The sequence below is a fragment of the Loxodonta africana genome, chromosome 4 (genome assembly GCF_030014295.1).
Source record: "Loxodonta africana isolate mLoxAfr1 chromosome 4, mLoxAfr1.hap2, whole genome shotgun sequence".
Lineage (NCBI taxonomy): Eukaryota > Metazoa > Chordata > Mammalia > Proboscidea > Elephantidae > Loxodonta > Loxodonta africana.
This window is the reverse complement of record NC_087345.1, coordinates 125,412,774-125,429,149: the sequence shown is the minus strand read 5'-3', so window position 1 is coordinate 125,429,149 and position 16,376 is coordinate 125,412,774. Positions and strand designations below refer to the sequence as shown.

At 43.3% G+C, this 16,376-nt stretch overlaps 1 protein-coding gene across 1 annotated transcript; it reads right to left on the bottom strand.

Moving 5' to 3' along the window:
• Nucleotides 1–10,692: 10,692 nt before the first annotated feature.
• On the bottom strand, nucleotides 10,693–14,242 carry LOC135231329 (putative uncharacterized protein encoded by LINC01559). The gene is made up of 2 exons (XM_064285174.1): nucleotides 14,053–14,242; nucleotides 10,693–11,201 (listed from the first exon to the last, which is right to left on the bottom strand). Exons 1-2 carry the CDS (start codon nucleotides 14,240–14,242, stop codon nucleotides 10,900–10,902), a joined length of 492 nt encoding a protein of 163 aa, XP_064141244.1. The 3' UTR covers nucleotides 10,693–10,899.
• Nucleotides 14,243–16,376: the final 2,134 nt, after the last annotated feature.

Genomic DNA, 16,376 nt, shown 5'->3' with positions numbered 1-16,376 from the left:
TTGATCCCCATCAATCTAGCAGTTACTGCCATGCTGGTCCCTCTGGCAGCTGGGCAGCAAGTTAAATTGGTTTAATATAGCTTAGAAATCTATAACACTTTTCATTTTCCTATGCTTCCCAAAGCACTTAGTATTTAAAGACATGAAGGCAAAATTTTCACAGGACTAAAACTGGAGCAGTGGAAAAGAAAAAGAACTCCAAAACCTGTGAAAGAAATCAAAAGAGCCTTCAGAGAGGTCCCCGATGGGTCCATGAAAAAGAAGCCTAGACAGCTAAAAACCTCCATTATTTCTAATAACGGAGAGCATCTACTGAATGATTACTACGTGTCACACACTTTGGTGAGTACTTTATGTAGATCACCTCACTTCCACCTCACAACAACAGTATGAGGTACTTATTATTGTTATATTAATTCTACAGAAGAGGACACTGAGGCTTAGAGCTCACACAGCCAACAATCAACAGAATGGGAATGTGACCCCAGTTTACGACTTTCCAGAGCCCAAGCTCTTAAACAATTTTCTAAGTGTTTTTTTAAATTGCAGTCAACCAAGCACCTTCATGACTTTCACCAAGTCTAGCTACCACCTGAACAATGATTTATTAAATATTTGTTTAACTCAACCTCCCCGCCCCCACAAGCTTTTTAAACAGCATTTTATTATAAAATAAAACACAGATCTAAAAAGCCACATCAACAAATACATGGCTTAATGAAGGCAAACACCCTTGTAATCACCACCTAGGTCAAAAAATAGAGCTTTGTTACTGTAAGGCAATCAAATCTATTCAATTTTAACACCAATTTCACATGCAGGACATCTTCCTCTGATTCTAACCATGCTGAACTAGGTCAGATCTCACAAGCTAAAGGGCACAGTCCTGCAGACTGCGAAGTCTGCCCAAGGCTTCAGATGCCAGCTGCAAGCTTAGGGGTCTGCATGACGTTCTCACTTTAGATTTTCTGGCTACAAATTTGTGGGTTCCCTCTACCCACTCAGGATACCAACTGTAAATTTGGGGGTCCACAGATCCCCTCTCACTTCTGACTTAATGGCTAAAAATTCAGGGGTTCTCTCTACCCCTTCAAGATACTAGCTATAAGTTTAGGGATCCTAAAGCCCCCTCTCACTTCTGACCTTCTGTCTCCCACTACTCCCTTTGGTTTGACAATTCTCTAGAGTGACTCACAGAACTCATGGAAAGTGCTATACTTATGATTACAGTTTTATTATAGCAAAAAGGATACAAATAAAGAGACACATATGGTGAGGTCTGGACAGTTCCCAATGGGAAGCGTCCCTCTCCAAAAAAGGGACATGCTACCTTCCCACGAGCATCGATATCTTTCACCAACCAGGACACCCATGGAGCTTTCATGTTCAGAGACGTTACTGGAGGCCTCATTACATAGGCATGATTGATTAAATCATGCCCCCCTTCTCTGAGGTCAGCTGATACCATGTGGTGGGTTTTTCTGCCCCAGATAGCCTCAACCTGAGTCACCTCACTAGCATAAATCTTCAGGTGTGATCTGTGATCTGAAGTTTTTACAGATGTTTCAATCACTGGCGAAATTTTGAAGTTTTAGAGGTTATCTCTCAGGAACCAAGAACAAAGACCGATTTCTTTAGGTAAAGTTAAATTATTTCCCCATAGTTACTACATCATAAACTCTTCATATCTCAGTCACAACTCCCTCCCCTCTCACAAGAACCATGATCCTGACTTTTATGCTTCAATATAGTTTTTTTTTTTAATTTTTGCTGTGCTTTAAGTGAACGTTTACAAATCAAGTCAGTCTCTCATACAAAAATTGATACACACCTTCCTATATACTCCTAATTGCTCTCCTCCTAATGAGACAGCACACTCCTTCCCTCCACTCTCTGTTTTCATGCCCATTCAGCCAGCTTCTGCCCTCTTCTGCCCTCTCATCTCCCCTCCAGACAAGAGGCGCCAACATAGTTTCATGTGTCTACTTGATCCAAGAAGCTCATTCTTCACCAGTACCATTTTCTATTCCATAGTCCAGTCCAATCTCTGTCTGAAGAGTTGGCTTTGGGAATGGTTCCTGTCTTGGGCTAACAGAAGGTCTGGGCACCATGACCTCCAGGGTCCTTCTAGTCTCAGTCAGACCATTAAGCCTGGTCTTTTTTTGAGAATATGGGATCTACATCTCACTGTTCTCCTGCTCCCTCTGGGGTTCTCTGTTGTGTTCCCTGTCAGGGTAATCATTGTTGTAGCTGGGCACCATCTAGTTCTTCTGGTCTCAGGCTGAGGTAGTGTCTGGTTTATGTGGCCCCTTCTGTCTCTTGGGCTCATAATTACCTTGTGTCTTTGGTGTTCTTCATTCTTCTTTGCTCCAGATGGGTTGAGACCCATTGATGCTTCTTAGATGGCTGCTTGCTACCGTTTAAGACCCCAGAAGCCATTCTCCAAAGTGGGATGCAGAATGTTTTCTTAATAGCTTTTATTATGCCAATTGACTTAGATGTCCCCTGGTGTTTCAATATGGTTTTATCACCCCAGTGTGTATCCTTGGATGCTGTAGATTAGTCTTGATATTTTTAAAAGCATGTATGTCTTCTATTTTTTTTTTTTTTAATATGCAGGTTCTCCATCCTACTTTTTTTTTTTTAAACTTACAATCTATTTATTGTAGAATCTGAGCTGTTTTCCCTGTAGAAGTTTTACTCAGTCTAGATTTTACTGATTGCATACTCATGGCACCTCTGTCCTCCATATAGTCTGTAAATTGGTAGCTGGATTCAGAGGCTTGATTAGACTCAGGCTCAGTTTATTTGGCAAAATTATAGGTGGTGGATTTTTTTATAGGGGGGCACATAACATGTTACCCTCAAAGCTTGGGTTTATTACTTCGTTAGGCAATGCAAAGTGATGATATTCTAATTCCATTATTTCATTCTCTGAAAGTGACCAATTAGTTTCTTCTTACTATCATTTTTTTTTTTTTACTATCATTATAACTTCATAGATTTAAACAAATTTCAAGGCTTTAAATCCATTGCAATTAATATACTTAATGAAGCTCAAAATATCCTATCTTTGGCCTGATGGAGCCTATTCATTTTGGCTGCTGCGTGCTTTTGTCATGACTATAATAGTCCTTGATGGCTTGCTTTCTATCTGGTATGAAAAATGTACCAAGATTATCTTGTGAATTTCTAGCCTCAGACCTGAAATCTGATATTTATACAAGAAGCTCTGTAGAAATTTCAAGACCACAATCTAGGCACTAGGAAGGCTCATTGTTACAGAGGCAGGAAATAAGTAAAAGAATATTATATCATTACATATTATATTATATACTTAAATATTTTATACTTAAAAATATATATCAATATGAAATACCTCATGAGTTCATACTCAGTAAAACTTATTAATTTGTAAAAAACCACTCAAGTGGCACGTAACAGTATGCATTTATTTCTTGCTTATCCATCTTCAGGTATGCTTGGATTTGGCTTATCTAGGCTGGGATTAGTTATAAACTGTGGGTTTGGTCTAGGTCTGTACCACCTGCCTTTCCTGCTTCCTGAAATAGTAGCTACTCAAAGCATGTTATTTCCATGGCAAAAGGCAGGAGTGCAAGAAACCAGGCCCCCCCCCCCGCCATGAGAGTACATTTCAAATCATTCCATTGATTAAAGAGAGACATATGACTGAGTGACATCCATGGAGGAGAAAAATGTCTTTTCCCCATAGAAACTGGAGGAGAGAGGAAGTGAATATTTGTAGAAAAATAATCTAATGTATCATAGTCTTCCCTCCTATTCATAAATATATACGCACTGTTTCTCACACACTCAAAATACACTTAACTCCCATCCCAAGAGTCCCCAAAGTCTCATCCAATCATGGCTTAAGGCTTGAAGTCCAGGAGCTCATGATCTATATCAAATCTAAACGTGGTTCCTCTTTATCCAGAGAACTTTAAGAAGACACATTATCTACCAGCACCACTCTATACATACCCAAGATAAAATGGTGACCACAAACAGGTTAACTATAATAAACACTGTAATTTGAAAAGGGTAAGAATGGCAAACACATAGCAGTCACAGGTCCATAGAGATTCTGAAATCCAGCTGGGCAAATATTGCCAAATTCCACAACCCTGGGGGTAGAAATATTCCTTGAGTAGACCTTACCCTGTGGGAGCAGTCCTCAGTTCATTGTTCCTTACTGTTCTTAGCCCCATCCTATGAGAGTGCCTTCCTTTTTTATTATTTGATTCTATTCAACGCCAGTGCCAAGCTGTATTTGCTTCACTTGTTGGTCTATTTGGTATTTGGAGTATATGTGGAAAATTTGGATTTAGGCAACTGTGATTACCCTATGGAAACCTAGAAGTCCTCTGTTTAAACCAACTTAAGTATTTCTTTTGTTACTTGGTCCTAGGTATCAGTATTCATAAAATGAAAGACTTAATATGTTAGATATACCAACCGAAATCAAATCCATTTCTGTCAAGTCTATTGTGACTCATAGCAACCCTATAGGACAGAGTAGAACTGCCCCATAGGGTTTCCAAGGTTGTAATCTTTATGGAAGTAGACTGCCACATCTGTCTCCTGAGGAGTGGCTGGTGGGTTTGAACCTCCAAACTTTTGGTTAGCAGAGAAGCGTTTAACCACTACCCTAGCAGAGCTCCTGTGTTAGATATAGCTTTCTTAATATATACAATTTAAAAATATAACTTCAAAATAAAAAAAAAATATTTTCTCCCCCCCATAATTGCATAAAGCCTCTGGTTCACCAACTGGGGCATACGTACCAAACTTCCAGATAAACATTGCATTACACTGCAAAGCTTCCCCAAACCTCTAATGTGACTGTCCCTTATCCTTTCCACCCAGACAAGAAACCCAATTCATTCAGTAAATGCCTCTTCATCCTTTGGGTCTTGTTATGGATTGAATTGTGTCCCCCAAAATATATGTTGTAAATCCTACCCTCTATGCCTGTGGTTACAATCCCATTTAGGAACTGTGTGTGTGCCAGGGGTGTTCTAAGTGCTTTATGTGTTAGCTACTTTAATTCTCACAGCAGCTGTCTGAGATTAGTACTATTATTATCTCATTTTACAGGTAAGCTAACTGAGGCACAGAGAATGTAAGCAAATGCAAGTAGCTTGCCCAAAGTTACACAGTTAATCAGTGGCTAAGCCAGGATTCAGACCGAGGCAGTCTGGCTCCAGAGTTCAGGTTCTTAACCAATATGTTGGGCTGCCTCTTGTGGCAGGTTCTTAGTAAGGTCTGTGGTATAAATGGATAAATTAAACCCATCATATGGCTAAAGAGAAAAAGACAAAGTTTAGGATTCTTATAGGGCTTTGAGCACAGTTCACCTTTCTGAAGTGTTAGGATTTGTTGCTTGAATGTTTCATAAAGGGGTATCAAACAGCCCCATCCTCCAACCGGCTATTAAAGCTGTACTCTATTTAAAAAGAAATAAATGCAATGTGCTATTTATATGGTACTTTGCCTGCAGACAGGCATTAAGTCACCACTAGACAGAAGTGAACATACCCCTTCCCTCTTGCTATCCTACCGCACACCTTGCTGAAATAATATTACACACTCCAGTGAGAGATTTATGCGGATCCCCAATGGGTTAAGAGCTTCAGGCGCAATACTGAGGCACCCTCAGGAATGGATGATCTCCTTTTTTTTTGCCTTTCTCCCCTAAGGCGAATGTTAACTCAGCTGGTTTCTAGAATTTATTTGTGCTTAAGATAAATTAACTAGAACCAAAGAGTCTTTCTCAGGTGTTGGTGCCAGGCTAGAATGCCCTGAAGACGGTAATCCATTTCAATTCCAGTATCAGTGCCTTTAGGGCCACATGAAGGGAGCCACAGTGTCTTCCATGGGATTCGGGCCAAGCACCTTGCATGCTTCTGGCGCTGGAAGCCCCTCACACTTTGAGGCTTTAATATAGATTTCTCTGCCTGCTCACCTGTACATAACTATGAGGGGCACCGGAGCAAGAAAGAATAACGCGACCTTCCAGGGCAGTGAAAACAAGTGTGTCCTTTATGAACCTGTAGATTGAATGATGATGAAAATTAGGGCTTTAGTTTACTCTTCAGGGTGAAGTACCTGAGACCTTGAATTGCCTTGAGAATATTTCATCATTATTTCTTAATACCCAGTAAGAGCTCTTCGATTCCCCCTCTAATAATGAATTGGTGACCCCACAGGACAGAGTAGAACTGCCTCATAGAGTTTCCAAGGAGGGCCTGGTGGATTCGAACTGCCAACCTTTTGGTTAGCAGCTGTAGCTCTTAACCACTATGCCATCAGGGTTTCCAAAGAATTTCTAGGTCCTTGTAAAAAAATGGCACACTGTACTCTTATCTCCTACCTTACATCCCACCTTAGTGCAGGTAAGGATCAATGGCACACTCTGGCCTGACCAGAAGCCAAGGAAAAGACTTTATTTAGTATCTATTTAATGAGTGTTTATTGAGCATCTACTAGTATGGTTCAGTGGTAGAAAGCCTGGCTTTGATGTGGTTGACCCAGGTTTGATTCCCAGTGCACCTCAAGTGCAGCCACTGCCCATCTGTCGGTGGAGGCTTGAATGTTGCTATAATGCTAAACAGGTTTCAGCAGTGCTTTCAGTCTAAGATGGCTCAGGAAGAATGTATTAGGAAGAAAGGCCTGGCAAGCTACTTCCAATAACCAGACAATGAAAACCCTACAGATCACAACAGTGATTATGGGGATGGCACAGGACCTGGCAGCATTTCATTCCATTGTGCATAGGGTAGCCATGAGTCAGGGCTGACTCAATGGCAGGTAAAAACAAATTATTTGGAGAATTTAGCAAAGCCCACTGCTCCATGGTAGGTCCTGGGATAGTCTGCAAAGCAGGGCAAGCCGAGATTTCATTTCTGCTTCGACTACTTATGAACTCTGTGATGGGTAAATTAATCTCTGTTTCTTCATCTCAGATCATTATAAAATAATGTTTATAGTTTGAAGTTTACAAGAAATACTTTATGTAAAATATGAAACACAGCGTATACTTAATAGAAACTCATCAAGTATATTACACCATCCCTTTTCATCTCTCCTTCCCCTCCCAAGATACAAAGGAAACCAAGATGGCTAAGATAAAGTCCTCTTTCTTGAGGGGCTCATGGTCTAGTGAGGAATTAGCTTTGTAAAGAGATAAACCCTAATAAAATGTGATGAATCTACAGAGAAGGGTGAACAATGTGGCATGGGGGTCCAGAGGAGGAAGCAAATGCTTTTCTAATAAAATGAAAGCTGAAGAGACTTTAAAGGTAGTATAGTTTCTACAGAGGAAAAAATTTAGGCCCACAGAGGTCACATGACTTGTTCAAGGTCACAAGACATCCATGGCAGAGTTGGAAGTTGAACTTGGAACTCCAGATTCTCAACTTGGTGATGATGGAACAGAGAATATGGCAGTAATTGAGACGGAAAAGAATAAAGATTCCTCATTGAACAGGAAAGCACAAAACTGGAATTACATTCGATGGGTCTAGAAGCTAGATGAGGATCCTAGAGCTGAGGGAATCAGAGAGAATCACCTCCTGTGCTGGGCAAAGCCTGTGTCAGCTCTGAAACTGGGAACCTGAATACAGTTCATGCTCTGAAGATCCCCATACCCTTTAAGAAGGTAGGTCTATTGCTCCAGAAGCCAAATCTGACAGTCAATTCCTCAGGACAGTCCATTCCAAAGGCGGAGTCAGGGGATGGATTGGAGGAGGAGGGTTATGCCCTTAGATCTGTAAACCACCAGAAAGGGCCTCAAGAACTTTGGGGGTGACAGGGAGCCTACCATCTGAAATGAAATCATATCTTAATCTGCGGTGAAAGCTTCATTTCATCTTAACTCAAGTTTAAAAAACAAACCAAAAAACCCCCACTGCGGTCAATTTCAACTTATATTGCCCCATAGGGTTTCCAAAGGGTGGCTGGTGGATTCGAACTGCAGACCTTCTGGTTAGCAGTCTGAGCTCTTATCCACTGTATCACCAGGGCTCCTGATTCAAGTTAAAACTTGTATTATGCCAGTTTTTTAAAAAAATGTCTAGGAGTTATCCACACCTAGGTAATTGTCTTCAGAAACTTTGGCCAGAGACCTAAAATTGCTTTCCTACTCCCGCCCCACACTGAGAGAGGTGCAGGAGTTCTAAAGGCCAGTAGGAGAGGAGTTAGTAGCTCATGGCTGTGTCTTCACATTGTTGTAAGTGGCTTCAAGATTAGCCTGAGAAATTAAGGTCCAAACCAAAAAACTAGTTGCCATTGAGCTGCTTTCAACTCATGGCGACCCCATGTGTTTCAGAGTAGAACTGCCCTCTATTGGGTTTTTAATGGCTGTGATCTTTCGGAAGTGGATTGCCAGGGGTTTCTTCTGAAGAGCCTCAGGGTGGATTCAAACTGCCAACCTTTCAGTTAGTGGCCAAGTACTTAATCTGTTCGTGCCACCCAGGGGCTCAATTAAGGGCCAGTTACCTAAATTCTCACTAGACTACCAATGTTTGAATAGCATTGGATATTTTAAACTCTAGGCCAAAAGAGAAAAACCAACCTAATTATTTGGGTGTTAAAAGTGGGGGGAGTAGAGAAGAAAAGTAGTCGAATGATTAAGGCACTCACGTGCTAACCCAAAGTTTGGACAGCTGAATCTATCCAGAGTACCTTGGAAGAAAGACTTGCCGATCTACTTCCAAAAAATCAGACATTGAGAACCCTATGGGGCACACTTCTACTCACGAACACATATGGAGTCAGCATGAGTCAGGATCAACTCCACAGCAGCTGGTGATTGGAGAAGGAAAAGCAACAATCACCCCCATGCTCCTTAATCTCCTATCTCTGGTTCTAATATTAGAGCACATTTATAATTCAGGTGCTCTAAGAGGGGTGTCTGGGTGTCTGGTGGATTCCAGCTGCCGACCTTTTGGTTAGCAGCCAAGCTCTTAACCACTACACCACTAGGGCTCCTAGAAGGGTGTAGTCCCCATTTTTTGTTTTAGTAAGGAACATTATCAGGGTTAAACTGAGCCTCAAAGCAGCAACAGAACAAAGATGTGCTCCACAGCATCCTACCTCCATGGCTGGAGTGCAGCTTCCTTGAGGTGCTTTCTCCTTCCACTCTCTTCTCCCCCTTCCATGTGCCCTCTCCCCCAACCAAATAGGTGCCGATTTTGCCCAAGGCTCTCATCAAAACTGGGCTTTTTTCTTTCTTTCTAAGGCTTCTTTCTTCTCAAGACCAGGTCAGAGTCTAATTATTATTATTGGTCAAACTGTTTATCTTATTTAAGAAGGCAGTGTTTAACCAATAACAGAAACAAAAATATTTCTCAGGCTAGATTGTGCCGGTCCTTACAAAATTGTCTCTTACTCTTAGTGTATTTTAAGTGAAAACATACTCATTCTCTCAGTCTTAAATACAGTATTAATATGATTTTTGTTTCTTTTTTCTATGGAGAAACATGAAACTAAAACAGTATCCTTTCGGGAAACAGTCCAATATTTAATCCAACGTCTGCTTTACAATTCCTCATGTCCCAAGGTAAGATTATTACAGTGAGAACTTTAAGAAATCTCTTATGTATACATTTGTTCTTTTGCCTTAATTTTCCTTCCTCACCAAAAAGGCGGAGAGGACAGGGCTGTCTGCCTTCAGTACTTTCTTTCTCTCTGCAGCCAACTAATGACGGCGATGTCCATGCAGCCTTCTAAACTTCTTTCTTCTCCCAGGCTGCTCCTATACACCCAGTATGCTGACTGCCTTATGGAAAAATGTGGCAGGGTCCTATGCTTTTGCCGTTGCAAAGTTCAATGTGTTTGGTTCTCTTACAAAAGAGCAGAGACTGTGGAAACTCTCAATGTTCTGCTCTACTTGGGAATTATCAAACATGACAGCTAAAAATGGGAGTCTTTCAGGCCTCCTTCAAACTCCCAGGAGGCCGGCAGCCTGTGGTGTTGAAGCGGATTGTGAATGAGCCTGAGGAATTTGCACATCTCCTAATTTGTCATCATCCTGGAAAAATCAGAATGGCAAAGCAAGAGCAGTCTTTGCAAAAGTAAGGTGCTGGGTTGCAGAATGGACTGTACCACTGAGGGCTTGGTCACTCAACCCTTCTGAGCAAGAGTCCTTCAGCTAAAAATAGGGTTGAGAATCCTCACCTGAATTTCCTATTCTGAGAACGACAGCCAGATAGATGAAAGTGCTTTTAAAAGGTAAAGAAAACTTATGTTTGCAAGGTAAATACGAGTCCGAGGACAGAAAGGGCCACATAAACCAGAGTCTCCATCAGCCTGAGACCCGAAGAACTAGATGGTGCCTGGTGGTCGGTGGTAGCCCAGCTACCCACCTCCCCATCACTGCCCTGACAGGGAGCACAACAGAGAATCCCTGCTGGAGCGGGAGAACAGTGGGATGCAGAACTTAAATTCTCGTAAAAAGATCAGACTTAATGGTCTGAGGCCGGAGGGACCCTGACAGTCATGGTCCCTGGACCCTTTGACAGCCCAAGATTGGAACCATTCCCAAAACCAACTCTACAGACAGGGATTAGCCTGGACTATAAAACAGACAGTGATGCTGGTGAGGAGTGAACTTAGTGGCTCAAGTAGACACATGAGACTATGCAGGTGACTCCTGTCTGGTGGCGAGATGATAAGGAAGAGGGGGACAGGAGCTGGTTGAATGGACACGGGGAATACAGGGTGGACAGGAGGAATGTGCTGTCTCATTAAGCGGACAGCAGCTGGGAGTATATGGCAGAGTGTGTGTGGCTTTTTGTATGAGAGACTGACTTGATTTGTAAACTTTCACCTAAAGCACAACAAGTGAAAAAAAACAAACTTGTGTTTGGAAGCTGCCTAATGTTGAATTATGGAGAAGCCCTTTGGAAACTCATTCCGATCTATATAAATGATGGAAGTGTAGTGTGATCCATGTAACTCACACCTGTCACCTGCTGTCTCCTGGTGTTGATGCCTCACATCTTCCTGTATTTTCTGCCTTCTCTTCTCAATTGCAGTATTCTCTCTAGACGCCAGCCACTGCCTGCTTCCAGCGTTTCTTCCCCTAACCTTGGTGGAATTTGCTGGCCTCTGGGAGGCCCAGGGAAAGAGCTCATGCAATCCAACAGAATGTGTCTGAGAGCACTCTAACTGTGATTCTTAACTCCCAGATCTCAAGCCAGAGATTAAGTGAGAGATTGTGCTTTTCTGATGCCTGGACATTACTTGAGTATCCAGGAGAAAAACAAGACTACTAAAGGGAAAAGGAAAACAGGGAGACAGTAGTGCATTTTATTTGCATGCCGCAAGCGAAAGTGCAGAGAAAATGCTGCCCTTTGATTATATGGAGATAGACGGTAAATCAATATGAAAATGGCACTAAAGAGGCAGAGGCTTTTCATGCTGTTTTCTTACTTCAGTTGCTACAAAGAAGGCCCACTAAGCTCAGACATTTGGAGGCTGCCTCTCTTGAATGAGGGTTAAAGCACAGCTCACAGCCACCTGAGCTCTGGCCTCACTTTGCTCCTAAGTGGGTGAGCCACCATTGGGAGGCTCTTCACATCATGGTTCCTCAGTCTCCTCGTCTGGAAAACAGGGGGTATAACTAGAACGGTGGTTTCAACTCTTCCCCCTCTTTCAACTCTCACAGCAGAAAGCTTCTTGCAACCTCTGTTGGTTAAGGTTGTATGTTAACTTAGTTGGGACATGATTCTCAGTGGTTTGGCAATTATGTAATGATGTAGTTTGGCAGTTATGTAATGATGTAGTTATCCTCCATTTTGTGATATAATATGATCACTTCCTTGATGGGATCTGATGTGATTAGCCAATCAGTTGTAAGGCGAGTTTCCTTGGGGGTGTGGCCTGCATCTAATACATATGGATGTTCTGGCAAAGCTCGCTGGCTTTTGCTCGCTCTGGATCCTGCATCCTGCTCATCATCATCTGATCTCTGGTTCTTAGAACTTGAGCAAGTGGAGAGTGGTATTGCCTGTGATCTTGGGATTGGTTGGCCTCCATAGCCTGTGAGCCAGCATCCTGCCATCTTATCTGCCAGTCTTGAATTTGTCAGCCTCCACAGCTCGCTGTCTGACTTGCCAATCTTGGGTTCGTCAGTCTCTGCAGCTACATGAGTCAGGAGAAGCCTCTTGTGACCCGAGAATGGAGCACACACAGTGCTCCATGCTTATGGGGTAAAATCTGGAGCCAGAGGAGCACGCTTCCTTTCCTTTTACTATCCCTAAGACAACTCTGGTCCAAATAAGGTGGGGGCTTGTAAAAATCCCAGGATTATAGGCAATAGGGCCTGCCCTTGCACATCTGTACAGTTTATGAGTAGAATATCATTTTAATTTGCTGTTATCTTTGTCCTTGCTCTTGTAGTCTAATACCCAATAGCACTACAAGGGGCAAGGGAACTAATTTTCAAATATTAACAAAATCATTCAGGGGAACTGCAATTTCTGTTGCTGCAGTTGGCACATCTTTTTCCGAAAGCTTGCCCACGGCTGACAGCCTGCTTGGCACAATCCCACTTAAGTACTTTGGTGTTGGAGGACATGACTGGCAAGACGCAAATGCCCATATTCCAGACAAGCCAGTGAGGGCAACAGCCTGTGAACCAGGGGAGAGTTCAGCCTTAGAGCATCACTAGCTGATAAATGTAGCCAGTCCAGGAAAGAAGACTGTATCCAAAGAGAATCATAAATCATTTAGGGGAAGTACACAGATTAAAAGCAGCTATAAAACATTCTGAAATGAGGATATGGGATGATGCTGGCCACCTCCAAACCAAAAAACCAAACCCACTGCTGTCAAGTCAATTCCGACTCATAGCGACGCTATAGGACAGAGTAGAACTGCCCCATAGGGTTTCCAAAGCTGTAAATCTTTCTCGAAGCAGACTGCCACATCTTTCTCCCACAGAGTGCCCGGTGGGTTTGAGCCTCCAACTTTTTGGTTAGCAGCTGAATGCTTAAACCACTGTACCACCAGGCTCCTTGGCTACCTCTATATACCCTCAGACAGGGAAAGCCACTTAATTAGCACAGCTAAGCCTAATGGCAGATGCTCAGCCCCAGCCTCCTAGGTAGTAAGCACTTTTAGTCCTGGTGGCACAGTGGTTAAGAGCTGGGCTGCTAACCAAAAGGTCGGTAGTTCAAATCCAGTAACCACTCCATGGAAACACTACGGGGCAAGCTCTACTCTGTCTTATAGGGTTGCCATGAGTCGGCATCGACTTGATGGCAACAGGTTTGGTCTGGGGTTTTGGATATGTATGATATGATGAACAGTACTGTTAATTTTCTACCAAACCCATTCTATTATTCTTGAGCCATCACATTCTGGGGCTTACATGTTATAGCAGTTTAGGCCCCACTAATAGATACAACAAGCATGCAAAGTAGTTGATATCACCATTTTACAGCTTAGGAACTTGCAGCTCGGAGAATTTAAGAGTTGTATTTACTCACCCAACACCAGGATTTAAATGTGGAGCCATGATTTGAACTGGAGTCTGTCTGGTTTAAATCTCCATCTCCCAGGAGTTCAGACCCCAAGAGCAAAAGAAGTGGAAGTAGATGGTTTGGATGCCCAGGAATGTCTGGTTTGGCTAGTGTCCCCACTTGCTCATGCCCAAATTCATACCACCTCTTTTCTTTTTTATATATAATTTATTTTTGTTGTTGTTGCTGAGAATATGCACAGCAGAACATACACCAAGTCAACAATTTCTACATGTACAATTCAGTGACACCGATTACAGTCGTCGAGCACGCCGCCTCTTTTCACAGCTCTAGCTGCTGAGCTGTTGAAAGTTATCTTCATGTTGGAAGAATGTAGGAGCTGGAAGGGCCGTAATAATCACCCAGCTCATTGGTTTTCAAATTTCATTTTGGCAAAGGATGCCTTTTTTCTAATAAAATCTTATTTGGAAGCCCAGTGTTTGGATAGTTCAACTCAGAGCTTGTCTCTTTGAAGCAGAGTTCTGGAGCCTGGCTTGCTCACCTCTCTCCTGCACAGCCCTCGAGGAGTTCCCGAAAGCAGGGACAGAGAGCCACCGGTCCTGTCTTACCTTCATTTCAAGATAAGGAAACAGCGGCCCACCAGGTATCTTCGTCAGAGTCACATGCTGGTAAATGGCAGGGTGGTGAATGGAACCCAGGCTCCTGACTTCCAAATCTGGAAATCTTTCCATTGCACTTGGCTTTCCCTTTTGAGAAATCAGCTTCTGGAACATCCAGGTGGTTCACTCTGAAATGCCCCATCTCTTTCTTAGGAAGGACAGAAAGGTGGGAGGGTCAGGGTTATTTGTATTAGGTTTTTTTTTCTTTTCTGTGCAAAAAATTACCACAAACACGCTATTTATTATCTCCGAGTTTTGTAGGTCAGAGGTTTGGGTGGTGCAGCTGGGTTCTCTGCACAGGATCTCACACAGCTGAAGTCAAGGCGTTAGCTGGGCCAGGCTGTTGTCTGGAGGCTTTGGGGGAGGAATCCCCTTCCAAGCTTGTTCAGGTTGTTGGCTGAATTCAGCTGCTTACGGCTGGAGGGCTGAGGTTCCTGTCTTTTTTCTAACTGTTGCCTGGGGGTCACTCTGAATTCCTAGAGATCACTCTCCTCAGGTCCTCCCATGTGGCCCCCTCCATCTTAGCTTCAGAGAACCTGCCTCGCATCAAATCCCTCTCACACTTCAAATCTCTCTGGCTTCCTTCCCCACCTACCATCAGCTAGAGGAAGCTCAGTGCTTTTAAAGGGCTCACGAGTCCCTCAGTGGTGCAAATGGTGAAGCACTCAATTACTAACCAAGAGTTTGGCAGTTTAAACTCACCCAGAGTTGTCTTGGAAGAAGGGGCTGGAGATCTGCTTCTGAAAGGTCACAGCCTTGAAAACCCCATACAGCAGAGTTCTACTCTCAAACACATGGGGTCACCATGAATTGGCATGAACTCCATGGCAACTGGTTTGGGGAGGGGTATAAGTCACAGCAGGAAGTCTAGATCTGAATCTTCAGACCTGGACTCATTGCTGTCGAGTCGATTCCGACTCATAGCGACCCTATAGGACAGAGTAGAACTACCCCATAGAGTTTCCAAGGAGCGCCTGGAGGATTTGAACTGCCAACCTTTTGGTTAGCAGCTGTAGCACTTAACCACTACACCACCAGGGTTTCCTTCAGACCTGGAGGAGGCCTTTTTCTGCAGCAGAGGAAGTTTGTATGTAGTAGAGGAGTCTCCAGATTCCTGGCTGGAAGCCTTCCCAGGCCTACTTCTGCAATCCAATCTCCAGTCAGCAGGTTGGCCTTCTGGAGAGTGCTAATCCAGACCCAGGGCGCCTCAGTCAGGGGTGGTAGGCAGGGCTCTGATGCTGTCAGGGACCTTCACTCTGGCTTCAGTCATCTCTTCCAGCCCTTCCCCTCCCTTTAAAGGGATGCAGTTTACAATGGGCCTATTAGAGCCCTAATTGAATCGTTCACACACCAGCCATTAGCAGTTACTAATGAGGGAATCCGGGGGATTACAGCATCAATTATCAAGTTGGACTTCTGAGTGTGGCTTTGCCAACAGTGGGCTCTTGTCAGAGCTCTTAGAAAGTGTGGCAGAGAGAGCAAGCGAAACCACGTGCAGTTGTGTGGCTGCCCCCTCCTCATACCCAAGATCAGCTTGTACAGGTGCCCAGCTATCCTATGGCTGCACAAAACAGGTCCTAGGGCAGCCTGTGGACCTGGAGATGGAAAGAACATTTTCCTAACAGACTTCCACGCCTGTCTCCCAGGTTTTCATCCCCCCCTTTAAAATTCATATGCTTCTTTGCCTCCATAGCTGTTGTCTACTCCTCCACTCTACTGCTTCGTATAAACCTTGCCACCTAAACTGTGAAGACTTCCTTAGTGCCTTCAACCCAACTCATATCCAAGTTCCCGTTACTCACATCCTATCAGTCACTAACTAACCAGCTGGTGTTGAGTCTACTCTGACTCACAGTGACCCCATGTGTTTCAGAGTAGAAATGTGCTCCACAGGGTTTTCAATGGCTGTTTTTTTTTTTTAAGTGGATCACCAGGCCTTTCTTCCAATGCACCTTTAGGTGGACTCAAACCTCCAACCTTTCGGTTTGCAGCTAAGCATGTTAACTGCTTATAACACCAAGGGCTCCTGGCAATCTACTTCCAAAACATTAGTCATTGAAAACCTATGGAGCACAGTTCTACTCTGAACTGACTCAATGGCAACTGGCTTATCAGTAACTAAGTCCTAGGAATTCCACCTTTTAAAATATCTCTTGTCTCCTTCCCTTCCTTCTTTTCCCTCTGTCACTGCCTTAGTTCAAGGTCT